This window comes from Crinia signifera, chromosome 4, assembly GCF_055691185.1.
Source record: "Crinia signifera chromosome 4, ASM5569118v1, whole genome shotgun sequence".
Classification (NCBI taxonomy): domain Eukaryota; kingdom Metazoa; phylum Chordata; class Amphibia; order Anura; family Myobatrachidae; genus Crinia; species Crinia signifera.
Window position 1 is genome coordinate 55,625,251 of NC_139220.1, and position 22,311 is coordinate 55,647,561.

General features: G+C 45.5%; 1 protein-coding gene across 1 annotated transcript in view; it reads left to right on the plus strand.

Annotated features, from left to right (window-relative positions):
* The first annotated feature begins 13,443 nt into the window (after window positions 1-13,443).
* Window positions 13,444-22,311, plus strand: part of ETF1 (eukaryotic translation termination factor 1) — a 33,944-nt gene continuing 25,076 nt past the window's right edge. Inside the window, exons 1-2 of the mRNA XM_083181789.1 lie at window positions 13,444-13,639; window positions 13,721-13,837. Coding sequence (XP_083037915.1) covers window positions 13,752-13,837 — 86 coding nt within the window. The 5' untranslated portion in view covers window positions 13,444-13,639; window positions 13,721-13,751. The remainder of the gene's footprint in view (window positions 13,640-13,720; window positions 13,838-22,311) is intronic.

The window sequence follows — 22,311 nt, forward strand, 5'->3', positions numbered from 1 at the left end:
TCTGCGCAGGGTCTCGGTGGCAAATGTCATGGCCATGAAGTGCCCCTTGCGCCTGAACATGGCCGACGTCACACGCCTCAGGATTCGGCAGAAGGCCGGCTGAGATATTCCAGCAAGTACTGCCACTACTTGTTGGAATGATCCTGAGGCGCAGAAATGCAACACCGCCAGCAGCTGTGTGTGAGGCGGAATTGCTGTCGTGATCCCGTGTAGAGGTTCCAGATCGCTCTGAATTAAGGTGAGCAGATCCAGAATTACATGTGGCGGTAACCGGTACCTAGTAAGTACCTCATCATCGGGCATAGCAAACAGAGTCACCCGTGTGCGATAGATTCTAGCACGTCCTGGCCTCCTTGGGCGACGAGTGGGGAGAGCCGCAAGTGCCCTTAGCCTCCTCTCCATGTAGCGCATCATTGCTTCAGCAACCTATAAAGAAATGAACATAAATACTGATGCACCTATGCACATAATGGCCATATCCCACTACAAATAGATTTGTAGCCTTCAATACGTACAATAGATGGCCGCCCCGTGAAATCCCGCAGATCCATTTGACTCTCTAATGATGACACAATAATATGAACTCAATACACACCGTCCAAAACACACAGATAAAGGTGTCAGCATTTTTTGCCGACATCATGTACTATGAGACATTTCATCTATTGCTGGGACATGTTGTCCTGCAATAGATGAACCCACACAGGTTTAAGACCTGTGAGTGAAATAGTGAACATGTGACATGTTGCAATAATGATACACGCACTTTGCTGGCCCAACAATCTGTAGTCAGTGAGGCAATGGTGCATACATTCATACACTTACATTGTTAATGGATATCATATCTACAAGGAGCATGGAAGAGCTTACCTTAGACCCTGACAAGTCCAGATCTGGAGACAAATGATTCTAGCAGCAAGTCACTATTTATAGGGCTCTCACATGTGTGGTCTATAACAGTAGAGATGAGTATTGCATGACTTGTGGCCTGGATTATCTAAGGGATTGGGCTACTTTTAGCTTGCAATTAAACGCCACAATACCACAGTAGTCATGAATCAAATGTCATGTCATGCTAGAAAATAGCATGTGTATTGTGCAATAGTCACAGGTGTATCAGAAGATTCTATGCAATGTTAGCATTGGTGACCAGTATTTCATGTCGAACTTTCGCCAGGTTTTACACAATGGAATTTCAGCCACCGTATGCGGCGCGAAAAAACAGCGACGTACGCTCACGCACGGAACGCAGCTGCCGCTGATGTCCGCCAAACAGGATACACAAACAGTATATAAAGGTGTATTAGAAGGTGACAATGTTGTTGCAAACATGTCTGGATCCCAACCAGAGCTGGACCCAGAGCTGCAGCAACTTTTTCACCAGCTGGACTCCAGCACCACCTATGTGCCACTGCACATGCAGGCAGTGGGTAATGAGGAGGCTGCTGGCCCTTCTACAGCAGGGCAAGCTGCACCTGACCATTCTACAGCAGGGCAACCTACACCTGGCCCTTCTGCAGCAGGCCAACCTGCAGCTGGCTCATATGCACCATCAGCAGAATTGGTTGGAACACAACAGGGGACTTCACAAGGTAGTACCATGGCCAGCACTTCAAGTGCAGCGACTGGTGCCAGGGGGCGTGGCCAGGGACGTGGCAAGGGGCGAGCCAGTGCAACAGCGGAACCACCCAAAAAAAATAAGGCATATGAAGCACAGGAGCTGGCCATCCTGGTTCCCCGAGCACGTGATTGGATAGAGTGTCCATCCGAGAAGCTGACACACACACGCAGATGGAAGATTTGGGAACAGATAACGGCAGAGATTAATGAAGTAGCGCCACAAGTTCGTGAGACGGACCATGTGAAGAAGAGGCAAGTTGTTTTGTGATACATGTGGCCAGTAATAGCCAAGTAATGATTGAATTGATGCTTAGATGCATTTTGCAAATGGCCCGTGAGGTTGTTACGATACACATACATTATTGCCATGTTATTTCGTTGAGAGTTAGAGTAGGGTGATTGTGAATGTGTATTGTAACGGTTGATATCATAGTTGCATGTAATATTATATATGGGACATTAATCACATGTTGTAATATGTAGCACAGAGCAATGGCTGCAACAGCTAACATTGGGAGTGACATGTATTAATATGTCAACTTACATTGCAGGTGGCAGGACTTCAAAACCAACCTGAAGAGGAAGATGACCAAGCGGTGGGAACACAGCCAGACATCTGGGGCCGGGCCCATGCCATCAGGGCTAGAGCTCACCCCCCTGGAGGTGATGGCCGAGAGCTGTATATCAGTTGAGGAGATCAGGGGGGTGAGCACGATGGATAGCGAGGCCCCAGCTGAAGTGTTTGCGTCTTTTCTGGAAGGTAAATATTGGTCATGCCATAAACTTGTGCAAGTAATTATCGTAGAATGTCTCCTAATTGTGTATATCTTTGCCCACAGACACCCCACCGCTTGGTGACGACTCTGCTCAGGAGGTGGAGGAGTCCGTGCCACCTGGCCCCAGAGGTAGGCCTGTGCAGCAGCAGGCATCGGCCCAAGCCGATTTGGCCGCCTTGGCCCAGATGCTTGGGGACATCAACCAGCAGGGAGACTTGGCATCAGAACGGGTGCGTAGGACCGAGGAGATCCTGGCGAGCTTGGTCAGCACCCAGCAGTCCATGGCTGCGAGCATGCAGGCCATGGCTGAGTCACATCAGGCCATGGCTGCAAGTGCTCAGGTGCTGGCCGAGCAAGCCACCCGCCAAAATGATCTCCTCCTCCACCATAATGAGCTTATGGTGGAGCTGGTTACCAGCAACAGGGTCCTAATGTCATCTGTTTCTGGTGCATTATTACCCGCAACACTCCCTGCTGGCAGGAGGGGTAGACCAGCCAACCCCTCCACATCATCTGCTCCACCTGCCCCAGCATCTGGCCGTCCCCGAAGAGCTGCTGCACAGGCCAAGGAGCCTACCAAGGCCAAACGTGGTCGGAAATGAACTTGTGGCTGCATTAATCTCCACCGTTATGTGTTCCCAAATCTTCCATTGTGCTGTGTGTGTCAGCTTCTTGTGTCCAATCACGTGCTGAGGGTAACCAGATGAGCCCTTGCTTCATATGTCCTTTGTGGTTCCCCTGTTGCCCTCTTTTGCCTGCCATTACTGTCAGCTGTACTTGAAGTGCTGGCCATGGTACTATCTTGTGAAGTCCCCGGTTGTGTTCCAAATGATTCTGCTGATGGTGCATATGAGCCAGCTGCAGGTTGGCCTGCTGCAGAAGGGCCAGGTGTAGGGTGCCCTGCTGTTGAATGGTCAGGTGCAGCTTGCCCTGCTGTAGAAGGGCCAGCAGCCTCCTCATTTCCCACTGGCTGCATGTGCAGTGGCACATAGGAGGTGCTGGAGTCCATCTGTGTGCAATTATATTTGTTTTGTATTCTTATTTATTTTGCTGCATTCCTGCCATGTTGTTTATTGTTTGGATGTATTATTTTATGGTCATTGCATCACAGTGGCATTGACTGTGACATGAATATAAATAAATGTGTTTACTTTACCCAAAATGTGTGGTTTCATGAGTACATGTCGAATACACATGTGTATTGATAGTATTAAGATTCAGTCATGTCCATTGTTAGCAGTTTTTAAGTGTGGGACAAGTACAGCATATGTGGGGGATTACTAAGGTTTCCTTGAAGCAGCAATGGTTTCAATTAAAGCACTGACAAGCGGCCTATTAGTGAGTAATGAGTAAAGGAGTAGATTCTATTGGGTTCAGGTGTTAATGGTTGTAGTCATTAGGCGTACGTTCGCCTACCGCATGAACGAGTGGTGTCCGCAAAGCAATAGTACACTTGTGGACACCGCACATTTCTGCCCTTTTTGATCGCGTGCATTCGGAGTGGTTTCCGAATGTACGCCCCCCAACATAAGTGTACTCCCCCGTGTCCGCCCATGTTTCCGCCCCGTTTTGCCCACTTTGAAACTACGCCCATGTGTCATTCCGCATGACGCCCATAATACGCCCCTATTTCCCGACTGATAGCGGTGAACAGTTTTGGACGGGATTTGGCCGAACTGGTACCGAGTCAAGGCGTGGCACATGCGCGTAGCGTTCTCCACGCATGCGCAGACGCCGTAAAGACGCGATCCGAAAGTACGCGGTAAAGTCCGCGTCAATCAGAATAAGGGCCACTAAGAGAAAATAGAGGAGCGGAGAAAGCAGAGCAGCAAGAGAAGTTGAGAAAGTGGAAAAAACTGAGAGATCAGAGGCTTAGTCCAGGTTCATAACATAAATCCATAAACGTATAAAAAGAGGATACAGCTAGTTCAAAACCGGATGGGATGGCTCCACGTGGGGTAGTATCATTATACAAGAACCAATTGCACCAGATTGTGAGGAACTTAAGTATTGTGTAGGTAAACTGATTGGCAGGAAGGAGGATCAATACTTCTGTATTGTTTAGCAATGAAAAATGAGCCGCATTCAAGAGGTGCATAGAAAGTTTATCTGCACATTTGTAGAGATCCTCAATTGGGCAGCCAAGAAAAAGACCAGGTGATATTTGTATTTGGGTATGAAGGACCCCAAAAAGAATCTGGAAAACATCATCCCAAAACCGTATAACTTTAGGGCACGATCACCGCATGTGTAAATAGGTGCTTTCTTCACTGCTTCCCCTCCAGCAATGGTCTGATTCAGAACTGTAAATTTTACATAAATTTGTAGGTACTAAGTACAATCTTTAGTATCTTGTAGGAGTTTTCCTTGATAGAGAAAGAAATAGAGGCTTTAGCCACCTTCTCGCATGTGGTAACCCAGGTTATATCATCTGGCGGATTTCCCAGATCCTTTAACCATTGGAGTTTGTGATTGGGGGAAACTGGGAGTTTGGCACCAAATAAGTAGCTATACAGAGTTGAAATTACCCCCTTATAAAGAGGATGATTTAAACAGAGGACCTTGATCAGGGTCAGAGGTCTGGAGACTGCACTAAGGGGAAGACAGTGGAAAAATTACGTATTTGGAAGTATGCAAAACAGTTCATAATAGGTAGATTAAATTGGTTCTGCAACAAATCTTAAGAAGCGCAGCAATCTGAATACAATAAATCATGTATGATTCTGATACTACCTGCAAATCATGGGGAGAACCTTCTACGGTCGAGGCTAGGAGGAATGCTGGGTTATGCCAGAAGGAAATAATGGTAGAGGGGTAAGAGGCAATGGGTGCCGGACGGGGTCCCGACAGTCGGGATCCCGACAGTCATTAACCCGACGTCGGGATCCCGACTGTTAAAACACCGACGGCCGGCGGCTATTTTCCCTCGTGGGGGTCCACGACCCCCATAGAGGGAGAATAGAATAGGTGGCGAGCCACCGTGCCCGCAGCGTGGCGAGCGCAGCATGGCGAGCGCAGCGTGGCGAGCGCAGCGAGCCCGCAAGGGGCTTTGTTGCAATGGCCACGCTGTCTGAGGCCAGGCAGTCGGGATCCCGACGTCGGGATAATGACTGTCGGTGAGTCATACCACACCCAGAGGCAATATCAAAGTGTTTTTTTGCAATAATACCATATTGAGCAGGTAAAAGCAACAACGGGATGTGTCCGTGTGATTACAAGTCTATCCATGGGAGCCATGTTTTATGTATTATGGCCTCCATTTGCGTTTGCATATTTACGTAAAGTACGCTCGGCGGGAGCGAGAGAATATGCGCTTGTTAAATGGCAGTTATAATGTTACACATAGCCTTATACTCAAATAATAATAAAATACAGTAATGTAGCTTAAAAATGCACAACATATAGTTTAATGTTAAAAAAACATTATTTTTCATGTTTGGTATCAGTGTGATTAGCATCTCATACGCAGTGTTCCGGTGTTTGAAGGGAAATAATGGCACGTATTATTCGCAATTTATGAACCATGGAAATAATGATAAAGGTATTGCCACATGGAGAGGGGACATACAGTATGATAACCAGTTTGAACTAGCTTCACAGCATAACCCCTTGGACAAGGTGACAAGCATAGAACAAAGACACAGCTGTGAATCTGGAGTAAGCCAATGAGAAGAGGTGAAAGAGGACCCCCTGTCCAATGCAAGACCTGCTAAATCCTAGTGTTTTTCCTTTTAAATTGCTGTTCCCTGGACTAGGAGCTCAGCTACTTTTTTTGCTGTGATTAATCTAACTACAGTCTCCTTGTCCAGGAAGGCGTGGCGTTAGGATGATGGTAACTGTAACTTTTTTTATTGGTGTAGTTGTATAGTTGCTGATTGTACTTACATTTGTTTTCCCTTGTTAGTTGGATATTGTAATATTGTAACTGTGATTTAAACTGTGCTATTATTGTGTTACCTTGTTACTCCTTTGTGTCCGCTAGGGACTAAATACATATGATTACTGGGTTGTTGGGCCTATCATCTGCACTTATCCATCAGTCTTGTCTAAGTTATTACTGTAAGCTGACAGCGCATCAGACTCTACTTGATTATATATTCATTAAGGTTAGAGTGAGTTGTTACCAAAGATACCACCATAAGGGTATAACTAGAGCGTCACAGACACTGATAAGGTATGCTATGCGGCGCTATGCATAGGTACGCCCGTAGTTAGGAATAAAGGTTAACAGGTTGCGTAGCACTACGCAACTGACTTATTGTCCATCGGTCTACTAAATAATATAATTTAACACAATTGATATTCTTGTTGTCATGCAATGCTAATCTTAAATGGTGCTCCAACTAGCTACTGTCATTATAATTAGGAGCTGATTGGTTTGAGCACCATTTAAAGGTGTCCATACACAATGCGATGCTGGCACATGGCTGATTTTGACTGTACAAATTTTGACAATGCAATTTTGACTATATGCTATTTGGCCTTTGGTCAAATACAATGTACACAGAGGGCCTTATTCTGGTTCACTCTCCATGTGCACTGCAGGGGAGCAGATGTAACAGGAGCAGATAGAATTAGATTTGGGTGAGTTATTTTGTTTCTGTGCAGGGAAAATACTGACTGCTTTATTTGTACACTTTAATATAGATCTCACTTTGAAGAAAAATCACACCCAAATCTAATTCTATCTGCACATGTTACATCTGCCCCACCTGCAGTGCACATGGTTTTGTCCATTTGAGAAGGAATTTGCCTCTGAGAGTGAACCAGAATAAGGCCCATAGACATAGTCAAAATTGTTTTGCCTGTGCAGTCTATCTCTACTTGCAATACCAATCTCGTGGGGCTGCACATCGGGATCACATTCAGGGTTTATACTGTGCAAGTTTGGCTAACTTACTATATGTAAGCCAAAATCGCACCGTGTGTATACAGCTTAATATTCGGAACAAGTAATAACTAGAATATCGTTGCTATTAAACATGCCCCTATGGGGTTTTTTTGTGCTTAAATATATTTTTTTTTATAATTTTATTTATGTATTCTTTATTATTTTAACCTAGGCAGACTGAGGAGCTGTGCCATGGGTTCCACCACGCAGCTTTGGATTCGGTATGAAATCCTGACGGTCAAAATCCCGACAGGGTCAAAATCCCGAATGGGTCAAAATACCGACATGGACAAAATCCCGACATTTAAAATCCCGACAGGGTCAAAATCCCGACATATAGAATGTACAAGTGAAACAGTCTACTTGCCTTTTGGTCGACAGGTGCGAGGTCGACATGGTTTTTTTCTCAGTTTTTTTACCCGAATGTCGACACAGTCGACATGGACACAGTTGCAAGAGAACCGCAGCCCCTCGCATCGCTCGCTTTGCTCGCGATGCTTCGGGCACGGTGCCTTGCTGCGCTCGGCAGACTATTTTATTCTCCCACCACGCCGTAGTGGATGGTAGGGCATGAAATACCGCCTGTCGGCACATGTCGGTTCAAAAAACAGTGAAAAAAACCCATGTCGACCTCGCACCTGTCGACCGAAAGGCATGTAGACTGTTTCACTTGTACATTTTATATGTCGGGATTTTGACCCTGTCGGCATTTTAAATGTCGGGATTTTGACCCTGTCGGGATTTTAAATGTCGGGATTTTGTCCATGTCGGGATTTTGTCCTTGTCAGTATTTTGACCCATTTGGGATTTTGACCCTGACGGGATTTTGACAATCGGGATTTTGACTGCATCCCGCAGCATTGTGCTTAGTCAACTCCATTATGAGAGATACTAATACTAAGCAGGGGGTGAGTGTGGGTCGGGGTGAAAATAGGATAGATCACTCTGAGACACACCTCCCGGCGCTCAGCAGTTTTAGTATGTTCAGATAAATTGGATTGATAAATAGTATGGTTTTACAGCTGCAGCATGCACTTCTGTGATCCCGTCTAGACTCACACAAAAGAGAGAAATTGGGGGGGGGGGGGGGGGGTTTGAAGTGGATTGCGCTGCTGGTTGGAAAAAATATATTTGAAACACACTGATTTGGCTGAGTAAAAACGAATGCTGGACACACTGTTACTTTCGTAAATTTTATATGGAAAGAATATAAATCAGTAATACATATACATACATTTATTACATAAAAACAATACTATAAAATAATACTAAAAATATCTCATGAATAGGGATCCCATTAATTAGGCAAAAATGGCTTGCTTTAACAAGGTTGTAGAACCATATGCAAAAGATGATACTTTGTAATAGCAAGAAATAAAGGAAACTGTCCAGTTTATATAAGTCTGGTTTAACTGTATAAGAACTGACCGATGATTTTTGATTCACAAAGAATATTATGCAGTCACAGGTTTTTAAATTATGCTCACCCTTGGGGATAGCACTTGCTTCGTGCTGATATGCGGGGGTCTCCAGCGAGTGGTCCCAGTTGTTAAAGGGGATGTAGCTCCTTTTCTGATGTAGCTGACACTCCTCTCGGCAGCACGCCGGTGTAACCAGCCTGTAGTCAGATACGGAACCCCCGCACTGACCACGGCGGTAAAGGAGTTACTTGGACGGTTAATAGGAAGCTCCGCTCTGTGTTGAACCAGGCTTCCTTGATGTAGCGTGGAGAGCGACTGGTGGAGACAGCTGATTGCTGGCAGCGAGGGGGGACGCTGCACTTCAGCTGGGAATAGGGTGTAGAGTGGGCGGTGAGCAGAGGCGTACCTAGATATTCATGGGCCCCATAGCAAAAGTTTGTAAGGGCCCCCTATTTAGCAACTGATGGTGATAAATGTATGTAAAACATATTGCTAGACAGCAAAGATGGGCCCCCTTCAGCTCTGGGCCCCATAGCAGCTGCACACCTTGCACCTATGGTAGTTACGCCCTTGGCGGTGAGCCAGCGGGTTAGCCTGTGCTGCAGAGAACTTGGTCAACGTGGAGCGGCTTGGTTGCCGGTAGCGTGAGATGGATTGCGCTTCTCCCGTGCAGCAAGCTGAAGGTCTGCTTGGTGGATCACCTATTGCAGGTGTGTTAGTGACGTCAACGCGTTTCGTTCCTATGGTCTGCTGGGAACTTTTTCAAGACGAGTATCTGTGCTCTTGGGAAAACTGTATTTATAGGCATGTATTTGCTTTAATGGCCACTTAATTAGTCAATTAGATCAATTGGTAATTCTCTTCAACAGGTGATCAGTAACTAATATAGTCAGTAATATTCCACACAGTATTTTAAATGAGTAGATCTTACATATAAAAACTTTCCATATTGCAGACAGTGTGTCCAGGAAAACAAAGCTTACATATATTAACAATATATAAATATATATATCATGGAGATCTTATAAACAGCTGATTTACGCATGTATTAATTGGTTCATAATCCTTTATGCGCTGAATGTTAAACCCGGTATATACTTGTACATCGTATTAGGCTATTAATATTTAGTGTTACATTGTATGCAAATATTTGATAAGATTGGAAGCTTGAGACTACTTATATTCAACCATTTATAACATAATTGTGAGATAAAGCGTCACTTAGGAATTTTTTCACAAATTTATACATTTGGATAATACACAGTATAGTTTATGGGAGATAGAGATCAACTAGATAGATGCAGATATGTATGTGATATATATTCTACATTTGCTAAACAATTTATTCGAGTCTACATGTAATCATTATTGGGACATGTGAGAGGATTCAATTAGGGTTTGTTTATTTTAATATATAGTGTATTTATAAGAAAGAGAGATCGTGAAAAACAGTATATATTTGGATAGTTAGTGATGAATAATAGAGTTGGAGAGAGAGAGAGAGCGGCTGAAGAAAATATTTACACAAATATCTCTATGAAGAGAAACAGTTAAATTTCTTCTTTTCTTAGACGTAATTGGAGACAGTGACAGGTAAATTTTATTTTATTTTGTTTTATTTTTTATATAAAGAAATCAGTTATTTATTTATTTGTGGGATATAGTCCACACTCCATAAAGGCAGTGGTCCTAAAAGAAATTTTTGCACGGAGGGTTTTCAATACATACCACAGGGGTATATATTTCTCAGATATTTTCTTACTAAGGTGGGCACCAATCCATCTATCTTCACAGTTTCACTACAACATCATCATACTTATGGTGTAATTCCTTTCGGGGTCCTATATCGATAAATTGGTCTTAAATTTGTCTTACATTTTCTAAGATTATGTCTCTCAGGGGGTGGGGTGAGTGGGGTCTGCAAACCCGGGATGTCACAATTTTATGCGCACGCCGGGTAGATCCCTGTCACTCCATCCTATGAGAGACCCAGAGGATCCATATTGTAGTATACTAATAGAAGTTAAGGGATTTCAGTCCAAACAGGTAAAATCAAGAGCTTCGTTTAATCCCTGAGGACTCAGGGTATCAAGTTTAAAGATCCAAGCTGATTCTGCTAGGCAGAGTTTCCTAAAGTGGTCACCCCCTCTTTTTGTATTAACAATTTGTTTGATTCCTGTGACTAACAGTCCACTTGGGTCGCCCCCATGTTTTTCTAAAAAGTGGCGTGGGACACTGTGATTCTGTAATTTCTTTAGTATGTTATTCCTGTGCTCCCTAAATCTCCTTTTCAAGCTCCTGGTTGTCCGGCCCACGTACTGGAGCTTACATGGGCACTCCAGTGCATAAACACAGTATACTGTTTCACAGTTGATGAACTGTTTTAGTGGAAAAATGTGTTTATTATAGGTGGATGTTATTGATTTCTTTTTATTGGACATATATTGGCAGGTTAAGCAAATATTGTTATTACATTTATAATTACCAATTGGTTTGGGGGGAATCCAAGTAGATATTGTATTATGATTCGTTCATTCGTTCATTTTTACTCAGCCAAATCAGTGTGTTGTTTGAAATATATTTTTTCCAACCAGCAGCACAATCCACTTCAAACCCCCCCAAAGACTAATACTAAGCATCTAGTTCACTATAAGCAACTTTGTATGTTGCAACGATGCGTCAAAAACATTAAGGGGGAAATTTACTAAGATGTGTATTCTACTTCACGTGTGATGTTGCTATGGGCAACCAATCAGATCCTGTGTACTATTTTCTAGAGGGTGCTAAATAAATAAGTAGATTCTGATTGGTTACCCATAGCAACATCACATGTGAAGTAGAATACACATCTTAGTAAATTTCTCCCTAAGAGTGGTATCCTATAATGCACGATAAAACATTGGAGATTTTTTACCGGGCTATCCCAGCGGTTCTCAAAACTGTGGGACCTGACCCCAAAGTGGGTCCCGAACTTCTTAGCTTAGGGTCATAACTCCATGTTGCTGACCATCAGGCTAATCACTTTTCTAATCTCAGTCATGCCCCTTTCAGACCGCACTTAAAAACCGGTATTTTGCAGATTTTTAAACGTTTTAAAATGGTAATCTCTGCGGTCTGAAAGGTGCAGGACCACTTAACCGTTTTACAAAAGCCGATTTTGTAAAACGGTTAAAATGGAGGGTCCTACCCGTTTCAGACCCAGTATTTTTGCATCAAAATCGGGTCTGAAACGGTATTTAGGACCCAGCCAATGAGCTGGGTCCTAAATTCAGCGCAGTGAATATTTTATGAGCGCTCATTAAATATTCATAGCACTGGACACCCCCGCCGCCCCCACGCAGGTTAACTTCCCCGACCCCCCCGCAATGTGTTTAAGAAACTCACACTCCCCCCCACCCCCCTCCGTGCAGCCGGTACCTTCCGCTGCAGATCCCGGCATTACTGTATGGACGGAGGCACTTATGAAAAAAAGTGTCTTTCGGAAAATGGCTGCCGCATAGGAAAACCAGTTTAAAAAAACTGTCTTTCGTATGGGGGCAGCCATTTTCCGAAAGTCACTTTTCTTATAAGAAAAGTGACTTTCGGAAAATGGCTGCCCCCATACGAAAGACAGTTTTTTTTAATGGTTTTCCTATGCGGCAGCCATTTTCCGAAAGACACTAAGAAAAGTGACCTTCGGAAAATGGCTGCCCCCATACGAAAGACAGTTTTTTAAAATAGTTTTCCTATGCGGCAGCCATTTTCCGAAAGACACTTTTTTTCATAAGTGCATCGGTTTTCACAGTACTGCCGGGATCTGCAACGGGAGGTACCGGCTGCACGGAGGGGGGGTTCTTAAACACATTGGGGGGGGGGGGGGTGTGTGATGTTAACCCTAGGGGGGGGGTGTTAACCCGCGGGGGGGGGGGGGGGGGGAGGGGAGGTGATGTTAACCTTAGGGGGGGGGGGCGATGTTAACCCTGGGGGTGGGGTGGTGATGTTAACCCCCCTGGGGGGGGGTCGCGCTGAAGACTGCACTGGCTTTGACCCTGTATTTGGAAATTTTCCAAAAACGGGTCTGCCAGTGTCAAAAAAGCGGCACTTAAACGGTAATATACCGGTGTGAAAGGAGTTTTACCTGGCAGACCTGTTTTTGGAAACGTTTTCAAATACAGGGTCAAAGCCAGTTATGCGGTCTGAAAGCAGGATCAGTGATTCAAGGAGTCTGAAAAATCTGTTGAATTGTCTGTTATGTTAGACTCCTCCCATAATTTGTGCCTCCACAATGCTGCCATGTATGTGCTGCTGACATGTGCAATGTGATGTGATGACCTTCTGTAGTTACCTGCTGGGGTCCTGTAATAATTTTTATTGTGTGATGGGGTCCCAGAACAAAATATTTTGAGGACCCCATGGCTATCAAAGTTGGATCGCTCAATGAAAAACATAATCTCTCCCAAAAACACAGAGTTTTTTTTCCAGAAAAACAGGTCTACTTGGGGATTTTGCTTTTCCTGCCCCAGGCAGGCAAAACAATATCCCTGACAAGCTGCAGCATGGCCGGCTTGTTGGGGCTAATTAGAAAAAAAAAATCCGAATCGGAGCATTTTTAGAACACTGTATAGGACAGCAGGTAACCTTAAGTTTATTCATAAGCACTGGCCTGATGGGGAAAAACTACATTTCCCATAACTACTCGGAGAGAGGGCGTCACACTGTCACCAATGAGACAGCGCCTTGTTTCCCCGGCAGCCTAGGCCAATGTTTGCTTGCGGTGCTGGCGTCAGGAAGTGACGCTGCGCGACCCATGTGAGCAGCCGCCAGGCCGGATTGCAGCACATGCAGCAGCGCCAGAAGCCGGTCACTACGTCACACCTGGGAGCTGGGGCCGCTGCCTCCACTGAGATTCGGCCGCGTCGTTGTAGCACTAGGAACTAGGCATAAGGGTACAGGTAAGGCTCCGCCAACCAGAGGGGAAGCTTCCCACTCCGGGTTGTGAACGCTCTGACCCACTGTGGTCTCTCTCACTGCAGCGCTGGGCTCCATATAAGAGGAGGAGAGAAGATGGCGGACGATCCGAGCGCGGCGGACAGGAACGTGGAGATCTGGAAGATCAAGAAGCTGATCAAGAGCTTGGAGGCGGCCAGAGGGTGAGTGTGTATGTAAGGCGGCGGCCGTAGTGTGAGTGTGTATGTAAGGCGGCGGCCGGAGTGTGAGGGCGAGGCTACTGTGCCTGAAGGGTGAGTGCGAGGCGGCAGCAGCAGCGGGCAGTTCCTGTGTTCTGCAGCCGTAGTAGAGAGGCAGCACAGGGCGGTAAACACACTGCTGCCACCCTATACTGCCAGTAGCACCGCTGGGGTCACAGGTTAAGCAGCAGCCGCTCGTCTCTCTTCCAGCTGTAATGGATTTATAACTATTATATCATTAACAAAATAAGATCAAAACAGATGACACCTATACCTCAGCATCGCTCCTAATAGGACACTTACAGGTTCTTACAGTTATAAATTCTATTTATTGTAAGTATGACCGTTGTTCTATGTGTCAGGGGAACGTTCTGAATTAACCGGTGAATTTGATGCACAGCAGCACGATTCATTAACAATATTGAGTTCACAAAAAAAGAAAATAGGCCTGGGCCTTCTGAGCGATATCTTCTCATTTCGCCTAGCGAGTCCCCCAGACACCGCCCGCACAGGTTTGCTAGAACTTGGATCCATGAGATAAGTGGGCACAGACGACGATCCAAAAGATCCCTTCCAGTATACCCTGTGGTGTCGGCATCATTCTGCACAAGCACAGGACGCCCTGGTCATACACCGGGAAGTCCTGTCATCACAAAAAATCCCTTTGGCTAAGTGTCGAGATGCATTGCTTACAAAATGCCATTCAATTAGTATATTCTACTATTTGTCAATTATTAGTTTCTCCTTCACTAATGTGTCATTGGTTTGCCAACAATTTAATTGGTTCATTGTTCACCATTTAACCACCAATGTTCTGTTGATCTACTAACATCAGACTTGTAATTATCCATATATTTGTTAATGCTTTTACTGTTTGTGATTCATGATCTATACTAAAGGTACCCACACAGCACAATTTATAAACAATCCAATATGTCTTCCAATTTCCCTTGAAATCAACATTCCTTCTGTCCAAAAAATATATTCTCCACCCACACTGAACGATTGTCTAAACCAGTGATTTTCAACCTTTTTACCTTGCGGCACACTAAATAAGATTTAAAATTGCCAAGGCACACCATGAGATCCCCACAGGGCAAAACACATTGGTCCCCACAGGAATAAACCAAACCTATTGCCCCCCATATAAAAAACAATCACACTGGTCCCCACAGGTAACATAAATAAAATACTTTGGCCCTTTAAATGAAAAGAAGAGACCAGTAAATAACAGTTGAACTGGTGCTGGCTGTAAACTAGTTTGGGCATCTCTAGATCTGGGGGCACACTTGAGAACAGCTCAAGGCACACTAGTGTGCCATGGCACAGTGGTTGAAAAACACTGGTCTAAACGATCAGAGTATTAGATGGGTTGTTGAACTACTACTACTCTTGGCAGTATGAGGTCATGGGTTTGATTCCCACCATGGACCTAACTGTGTGGAGTTGCGTGGGTTTCCTCTGGGTACTCCGGTTTCCTCCCACAATGCAAAAATATACTGGTAGGTTAGATTCTAACCAAAATTAACCCTAAAATGAATGAGTGTACATGTCGGTAGGGAATTGTAAGATCCACTGGGGCAGGGACGGTTGTGAATGTTCAAATATTCTCTGTAAAGCGCTGCGTAATATGTGTGCGCTATATAGGAAACTGTTAATAAATAAAGGTACTTGTTTCCTAGCACGGCGCCACCGATTTTGATTGTGAGCATCGTGTCGGAAAAAATCGCGTCCATCGCATGCCAACCAAATCGCATGCGATCTACGCGATTTTGCATTACATTTAATGTGAAATGACCCAAAACACCCCATTGTAATAGAACCCCCCTCCTGATGTTTGAAATGGCCCCCAATTTTAACGCCACCCCACTATAGATGCCAACCGAAAGCGTGGTGAGCGCAGCGGTACACGTCCTCCGACCTTTTCATACCCTTACTATCCACGTCAGCGTGGAGTTGAGAATAGAAAGTGTGGCGAGCCCGAAGCCTGGTGAGCGCAGCGGATACCTTCACAGGTATAGCGGGCTTCACAGGTATCAGCGTCCCCTCGCGGGCGTGCCACGCTTCGGGCTCGCTGCGCTCGCCACACTTTCTATTCTCCACGCCGACGTGGATAGTAGGGGTATGAAAAGGTCGGAGGACGCGTACCGTCGCCCCTCGCAGGCTCGCTGCGCTCGCCACGCTTTGGGTTGGCGTCAATAGCGGGGTGGCGTTTAAAATGGGGGGGGGCATTAACCATGCTATTTACACATATTCAATGTTAAATGGGCCATATTAGCCCATTTAACATGGTTACCTATTTATTAGGGGACTCGATCAACGCGATTTTCACTTTTACCGGCAATTGAGCCAGTTAAAGACAGAAAATCGGGTCCATCGCGTCCATCACATGCCTTAAGTACCTTAACTTAAGGCATGCGATGTACCACGACGGGCGCCGTGCTAGGAAACAAGTACCCAAATAAATACTACAAGTCATTGCATATCTTTCAGCCTGGTAATGGCTAGTGCAGTGGATTAGTTGTTTTATATAGATACATTTTATAAGATGAGGAGTTTGCAGGTGCACACTAAATATATATGCTAGACCTTTTAATATCTTGCTATATTGCATTTGAGGTTATTCGCATAGTAATGGCCATTAGTATGTTCTTGTCCACCGCATCCAGGTTACCTCAATAGGACAAGTCCCTAACACTAACAGGGACTTGTCCTATTGAGGTAACCTGGATGCGGTGGACAAGCCCATACTAATGGCTATTACTATGCTAATAACCTCAAATGCAATATAGCAAGATATTAAAAGGTCTAGCATATATATTTAGTGTGCACCTGCAAACTCCTCCTCCTGCTTGCTGCACTACAAGTCTCAGCAGGTAGCACCTCATATGTCCAGGGTGTGCAGTTTAGGGCCCCTCCCCTATGTACATTTTATAAGATCTATTGTTAAAATTAAGTTTTGTTAGCTATAACCTATTGTGTAAGTGATAATTTGTAGGTAAGTTGCATGTTTTTAACTTGTATTATATCTAATCACCAGAGTATATATGTGTGTGAATTCGGGAACTGCATTATGGGCTAGATCGCATGGCATGCGTTTTGCGTGCAATGCGATTCAAAAGCAGTACAAAAAGTAAATGCTGCACATACTTTTTGTACTGTGCGATGGGATGCCCATGGGAGCGCTCATCCCATTGCATCGGAACGCTGCTTGTATGGGCCCCATCACTCAGCTGGACACTTCAGTGCAAATGCTCTCGGGATCAACTACCTGGGACTTGGCCATGCTCAGCTATTTTCTTTCAGCCAAGGGAACCATGGGATTGCAGTCTGGATGGCAGATTTGGAATGGCACACACACACCTCCTACCCTGCCAAACCCCCTCCAACCATGAACACTATGCTAGTCCCTAACCCCCTTGCCCCACCTAACTATACTTCCCTGCAGCTTAAAACTAACTCCCCTCCACCTGCAGCCTATCTCTAAATACCCCCCCCCCCCCCCCCCCCCCCCCCCGATGCCAAATCCGCCCTGCCTACTTATGTTTGGCATCCTGTCAGTAGGGATTCCAATGCCGGCATCTTCATTGATGTTGGGATTCCGGCTTCAGTCTTCTGGCGGCTTCCCTACCACTGGAATACTGAACGCATACCATTGGCACATACACTATATTGTAGCTTAAGCAGCACACAATGTGAGTGCATGCGACTGCTGAGTGCTTTATTCTATGAACTCTATGGAGACAGTCGGGACTCAGGAATATAGTGCACACTCACCCTTCTAGAGTAATCAGGAGCATCAGCACTGTCCTGTATTGTGGCAACCTTTTTATGGTGGCTCCCTACAGTGAGTGCAATATCCCAAGTGCTTTCCCTTTTCAGTACAAGGGAGTAGCACCTTGGCGGAGGGAAGGCTCTAAAGTGACCTGTTACATTTTTAATCTGTGTCCCCCCCCCCCCCCCCCCCCCACTATTTTAGTGACTACCTGCTGGGATTATGATGTGTGTTTGTTTGTGTGTGTGTGTGTGTGTGTGTGTGTGTGTGTGTGTGTGTGTGTATGTTTGTATTTTACACTCCCCTGTGGGTGTTTTATCAGTATATATTTACCACCCTAAACAATACATGTGTTCTATAAGTCTGTGTCTCCCACCTTGTTCAGTTGTACAGTGGTTTTTCAATGTGGTGCTGGTAATCTTTCAACACCGTATTCCCTACCTTGTTATCAGCGAGTCTTATATGACCTCCTTCACTTAGTGTGTAATTTTTATTTTTTGGGGGGGAGGGGTTTTGGTAAATATCTGCTTCGCTGTGAATCTGATAATAGGACATTGGCGGTACACTTTCAGCCTTCACACTCCTATCCAAAATGACAGTTTAATGACACTCCCAGCTATTAGGCATTGCTCTTGTTCAACTGCTACAAAACCTTGTTGAGACAACACTGCTTCTTCAAGCCGATATGGCACTTATGCATTTTAAAAATAGAATTAAGCTGGGATTCTTTTTTTGCCTTTTTTTTTTTTTTCATTCAGTCTAGTGGTCTACTCTTGATTGCGGTCACATCATAATATTTTAGACTATGTATTTATGCCGTGTTTTTACGGAACCTGCATGTGTTTCAACATCACACCTTTGTCCTTGCCTACTGTCTTCCCTTACTGATCCTGATCACCAGCAAGCTGTTATCACCTAGTTCTTTGGTGGTGTTGGGCAAATATTTTATTGTACATTGTCTCCTTTTGGGTGGCAGTTTCATATCCCAGGTAAGGCTGTTTGTCAGTAATACTGTGAAGCTTTTAGTTTTATAGTTTGGGTTGACCTTATTTGTTGTCTTTGCGGCTACTGTTGCAAGGTTTTTGATAGATTAAGTCCTGTGATATTGCATCTTAAGCAGCAACACCTGTAGTAGTGGTCCTAGCCAGATATGACCATCACTGTACTCATGGTCGCAGCCATTTTTTTTTTCTTAAGATATCAGTTTGGCCTGGCTGGCCGGCCAGTTCGTAGGCTTCTGTTCAGCGCTATGATGGTGGCGTAGGGAACTAATATCTGTTAAGTGCTAATACAAGCCCAGTCATTCCTATGTAGTTACATTTTCTGCTTGTGTTCTTCGTTGTAGTCACCATAACAGTAGATTACATGGCTAACTACTGTAAACTTGCTAATAAAATCAGGGGTTTCTCCAAGGAAACTTCCAGTGACCTGTTATGATGTGGAAATTTTCCAAAGGGCAATCTCATGGACGACTTTAAACATTCACGATTAGGGCTCAACGTGTTAATTGTAAGTTTAGAATATCTAGACTGACAACTCGTATAGGGGTATGGCAATGTTTTCCTATTGTTGGCAAGTCTTTAGGGGAGTCTCATTTTTGCTGCTGCCAGCTGGCTATTCCTGTGTTGGTTTTAATAGCCTGGCTTTCATATATATATTTTTTTTCAATCTAAAGGGTTTTTTTTTTGTCACGCATTTCCCACTATTTCTTGGGGTGCAAACAGAAGCTGGGGCATACATCCTGTTTTCACCCCTCTTTTGTGTGTGTGTGTGCCAGTGTGTCAACTGCGTGGTGTGACCTTCATCTGGTCCTGTCAACTCTCAAACAGGATACAGTTGATCCTGTACATTCAGGAGATCTTCAATTCATTATGGAAAAACTATCTTCCTTATGGCTAATACCGCAGCCCACGCTTGTTACCAGGTTGGAGGCTTTGTCATGCAAGCAGTCTTGTCTCTGCTTCCATTACATTAAAGTGGTTCTCCTTATTGTTCCTTCATTCAATCAATCAGAAAGTTGATTTGGTTGTTCACTTAAACCAGATAGTCTCTTCCAGTCTTTCCTGTATCAGCGACTTTCTGTAAATTACCTAGACTGCAGTTAAACTTGGACAATACTTTTCTGTCCCATCGCAGATTCTCTGATTATTATTTACAATGCACAAAGGGCCTGATTCATAATAGAGGGCAAATTTGTTCTCAAAATGGGCAAAACAATGGGTACTTATGTAGTATCTGGGTGTCCGATTTAGAAATCGCATGCGACCAAATCGTATGCGATGGTCAAGATTTTTCCATAGGATTCAATGTTAAAATGGTCTGAGTCCATTTTAACATAGAATTCAATGGGTAAAAGGGGTCCTTTTCCTTTCCCCACTATCCAAGTGGGCATGGAGTTGGATATAAACCTGTGGCGAGCGGACACAGAATACTTTTTAAGAAATATGCGTCCCCTCGCTTCGCTCGCCACGCTTCGGGCTCGGTGGCTCGCTGCGCTCGCCACGCTATATAAAATCAACTCTATGCCCACTTGGATAGTGGGGAAATGAACAGGACCTTCTTAACATTGAATCCTATGCAGCATCGCATCGCATCTGATTGTATGCCTTAAGGTATGGCATACAATCACAAAATCGGACGCCCAGATACTACATAAGTACCAAACAATGTACATTACAGGTGGGGCAATTGTATCATGTGCAGAATGTTATAATTCAGTTTGGTACTTGTGTAATAGCACGGCGCCCACGATATTAAGTCGTACGACATATAATCGCATCGCATGCCATACACCCGATGCACACCGATGCGATTTTAAATCGTATAAGCCCCCTATACGATTTTTAATTGTGTAAGCACCCTAATGGGGGCTTACAATGTTAAATGCACCCCCACTATGAACGCCAACCCGAAGCGTGGCGAGCGCAGCGGTATGCGTCCTCCGACCTTTTCATACCCCCACTATCCTCGTCTGCGTGGAGTTGATTTTATATAGTGTGGCGAGCCACCGAGCCCGAAGCGTGGCGAGTGCACACTTATTACTTTACATGTATTCTGCATCCCCTCGCGGGGCTCGCCACACTATATAAAATCAACTCCACGCCGACGAGGATAGTGGGGGTATGAAAAGGTCGGAGGACGCGTACCGCTGTCCCTCGTGGGCTCGCTGCACTCACCACGCTTCGGGTTGGCGTTGATAGTGGGGGTGCCGTTGGGGGTGCTTTTAACATACTAAGCACCCATCACGGTTAATTATCTTATAGGGGGCACTTTTAACATTGAAAAATCCATTAGGGTGCTTATACAATTTTTTATACATCGGCATCCTGATGACCACAATACCAACAGTTTGTAGTGCAAGTATCCTAACTGCTCCTCTGGCTCAGCAAAACCCTAACCTTCCCTTCTGCAACCTAACCCTAACATACCCCTGATATCTACATTTGGTATGTCTGGATTTGGTTGTCTGATTTCTGGTGCCAGGCTTTGGACTGCTGGCATCCTGAGCACCGGTTTGCCAACTACATTCCCATTCGAGGCACTTTGGTGGGTATTTAACATTGGCATCCTGACGGTTAATATGCCAGTGTTCAGGTAGGGCAAGAGGTGGTCTCATGAATGTTGTAACGGGGCAAGAACACTTTTTCATAGAAGCATCCAAGCTTGAATAATTTTCCTGCATTAAACCACGTGCAGCTGAATTTGCTTCCATCTGTAAATGAAGCCCACAGTCTGCGGAATGCGGGAGCGCGCTCAATATCTTTAACTATACGTGCTCCAGCACTTTGTTAATGACACCCCCCCCCCCCCCCCCCCCCGACCTTGTTCCAACCTGGTCATAATTTGGGTCGCAGGTGTAGTGTGAATGGTTGGACATAGGAATACGATGTGAACGAGGTGTAGTACTCTTAAGCTGTGTACACACGGGGGCGATAGTAGTGTTCCCGCTAGGCTGTTTTAGCAGGGCGCTGCGCCTTGCCCCTCTCGCAGCGCCCCGCTAAAACAGCCTCACGGGGAAGCCCAGCGTTGCCGCAGACGGCGATGCCCGGCGCTTCCTCGGCAGCACAGTGGCTTCGGAGGGGCCGGACCCGCCCCACTTTGACGGCGGTGGCCCGGGCACGCCCCTTTGATGACGGCGGCGGCCCGGGCACGCCCCTTTGATGACGGCGGCGGCCCGGGCACGCCCCTTTGATGACGGCGGCGGCCCGGGCACGCCCCTTTGATGACGGCGGCGGCCCGGGCACGCCCCTTTGATGACGGCGGCGGCGGCCCGGGCATGCCCCTTTGATGGCGGCGGCGGCCCGGGCATGCCCCTTTGATGACGGCGGCGGCGGCCCGGGCACGCCCCTTTGATGGCGGCGGCCCGGGCACGCCCCTTTGATGGCGGCGGCCCGGGCACGCCCCTTTGATGACGGCGGCGGCCCGGGCACGCCCCCCGACACCCTGCCCGCTGTCACTCCTAGAGTGAACACTACAATAGGGGCTGGAAATATGGTCGCTGGCAGGTGCGCGCTCCCGTTTTCTGCCCCATTCTAATCGCTGGTCGCAGGAGCTTGGTCCCCTTTCATCAGTGACCAAAGTTTCATCATAAATAGAAAGCAATGTTGTGTAAAACTTTTTTGTTTTGTTTTAATGGAGCAGTTTCTACTGAAATCAATATTCT